Here is a 2,376-nt window from a genome sequence, read left to right on the forward strand (position 1 = left end):
GGGCCACATATGTATGCAAAACTCACCGGTTACTTTAAGGTGGTGAATATATATATTTTTTGTGGGCTTTGGGTAGGTTGGCTGGGGTCACCATCGCCAGGTTATTCCTCTAATTTAAAATATGTCTCTTTGTATGTTATATTCCGTTGATGTATCCAATCGTTGCTCCACTGATACACGATGGTAATACCGCTATGGGCCAGAACCACAAGTTTCTGCTATGCTTATTTCAAATCTTTATTTTTTATTAAATCTTGATTTTATCGTTTTTAAAATTTGTGTTGTGTTTTCTTGGTAGGAGCGGTTAGCGGTCCACAAGTAACCGTAATTATGTATTAGATTGTATTAATCTGTATGTGTTTAATGGCAGGCAACTAAGTCCACGTATCGCCAGATAATATCTCAAAATTAAAAATTTTATAATTATACGTCAGATGTTTGTTAAAATTTAATTTTATCCTTTAATCATTTTCATGCAAACTATACTTCATCAGTTCTGCAAACTGTACTATCAGCAGTTTTTAGTTATTTTTCCTATCAACAGTCATGTCTATACCGTGCAAACGGTACTTTATTTAGCTTTGCATCTTCTTTGTTTAACGAATTTAACATTATGGCTGCGTTTCTTTATACATTCCGAATAATCCCATATTTCACTTGAAAAACTTCATATGTATGTTTTATTTAAATTCATTTTTTAACATAATATTTTAAGTTTAAATATTATCAGATATCTTTTATCTTAATTTTTATTATTACATATTGTGTATAACACGACAGGATATTTTGGATTGTGATCACCAAAGAACGTAAATCTACGGATTAGATTTTTCAAAAAGATCGTATACCTACATTTACGGTCTTTGGTTAAAATAAGCGTGACTTAATAAATCGCGCTGGCAGCACCACAGAAAATTCGTTTGTTTCGATTCGTTCGCTAAAGTCCACTCGTTAACTTTTGCTTTTCTCGTTTCTGCTCGATGGAAGAAGGAGAAGCTTGGTTCGCGTTATTTTCCATAATAAAAGGTAATGTCTAAATACTTTAAAAAGCTAAATTTTTACGAAAAACGCAATTCCGACGCGTGCTCGTGTTGAAAATACTGAGAAAACAAAAATATTACGGCCAGAATATTGATTTTACACTAAGAACAAATTCTGCAGTTTTTTGTTATCGTGAAAAATAAAGCAAACAAAAAGAAAGTACCAGCGAGTATTTCATAGGTGAAAGCAAAACAAACCCAATAAATGCACTGCAAGCGAAACTTTAATGGGAAACAGTGCTAGTGCGACCAGGAATGAGCAGGCCATACCGTCGTCCAAGCAACGGCAGCAGCAGGAGAGTATTGGTGAACAAGAGTTGGGTGTACGTATACACGACAAAAAATTAAACGCGGAAAAGAAAACAGAACCACAACACCAAAACGGTTCCCACATTAACAAATTCAGCATCCATAGGACACGAAGTAAAAGTTCGACAAACAGCAAGAAACCTGAAGAATATGAAACAGGACTACGTAGTGAAGGGCAATTAGCTGCTAACACAAGCGGAACACAGCGCACACGACAGGTATTAAACCAACCAAACTTACATTATTTAAACTATTACTATATTTACTTGCTAATCAAGTACATTGTGTTTCACGCTGGGGGTCAGTCAGTTAATTATCGTTAGCATGGCATGTTGAATATCTATCGGTTGACATCATTACACTGAATAGTCTCTTTTGACAGCGCATATACGCATACAAACAAAATACATACATAGTGGCAATTGAAGAAAGAAACATAAACAGCCAGGAAACAATGACAACTCACCCTCAACTGCGTGCGCCTATGCCTCAACTGTGTCAGTGTCATTGCTCGCAGCAGCTAAAGCTACATACTTTCATATAATCGCCACAATCAATGTCTGCTGAAATAACCAGTGGCAGCACCTGATTAGAAGCCTTCAATCCGGACATGGAGAGTATGTATGTATGTACATAGATATGTATATAGGAATGAATCTGTTCCAAGAGGAATAATCCGCATTTTTCGATATGGCAATTTCGATACAATTCGGTACGATTAAAAAAGCTATGTTAATCTGCATCAAATAGTCCTTATCGAAAAATTGTGCTAACTTATTCCCTTTGCTAATTAACAGACTCATATACCTAAATACATATCGTCGATGTTTTTGCAAAACCGCCCATCTACCAATTGCAAAACCGCCTATCTTACGGAACTCAAATTTTACAGGAGAGCGAAAAAACGGGGTTTCTTTGAAGGCATTGCCTTGATAGGCGGTATTTTCTCTAGCTATTAATTTTTTTTTCGCATGTATAACTCAATTCTTTCTTAAGTCGACTTAGGCGGTTATTGCTTATGACCACA

General features: G+C 35.7%; 1 protein-coding gene across 3 annotated transcripts in view; it reads left to right on the forward strand.

Moving 5' to 3' along the window:
• Positions 1 to 928: 928 nt before the first annotated feature.
• Positions 929 to 2,376, forward strand: part of LOC118732900 (serine/threonine-protein kinase S6KL) — a 164,296-nt gene continuing 162,848 nt past the window's right edge. Inside the window, exons 1-2 of one of the 3 annotated variants that reach the window (XM_036462017.1) lie at positions 929 to 1,026; positions 1,222 to 1,567. In XM_036462017.1, coding sequence (XP_036317910.1) covers positions 1,268 to 1,567 — 300 coding nt within the window. In that variant the 5' untranslated portion in view covers positions 929 to 1,026; positions 1,222 to 1,267. Of the gene's footprint in view, positions 1,568 to 1,731; positions 1,975 to 2,376 lie in introns of all 3 variants that reach the window. The other 2 variants (XM_036462019.1, XM_036462018.1) reach the window with 2 other exon arrangements.

Source organism: Rhagoletis pomonella, unplaced genomic scaffold (genome assembly GCF_013731165.1).
Source record: "Rhagoletis pomonella isolate Grant_MI unplaced genomic scaffold, Rhpom_1.0 Rhpom_scaffold_00002, whole genome shotgun sequence".
In the NCBI taxonomy this organism is placed as follows: Eukaryota; Metazoa; Arthropoda; class Insecta; order Diptera; family Tephritidae; genus Rhagoletis; species Rhagoletis pomonella.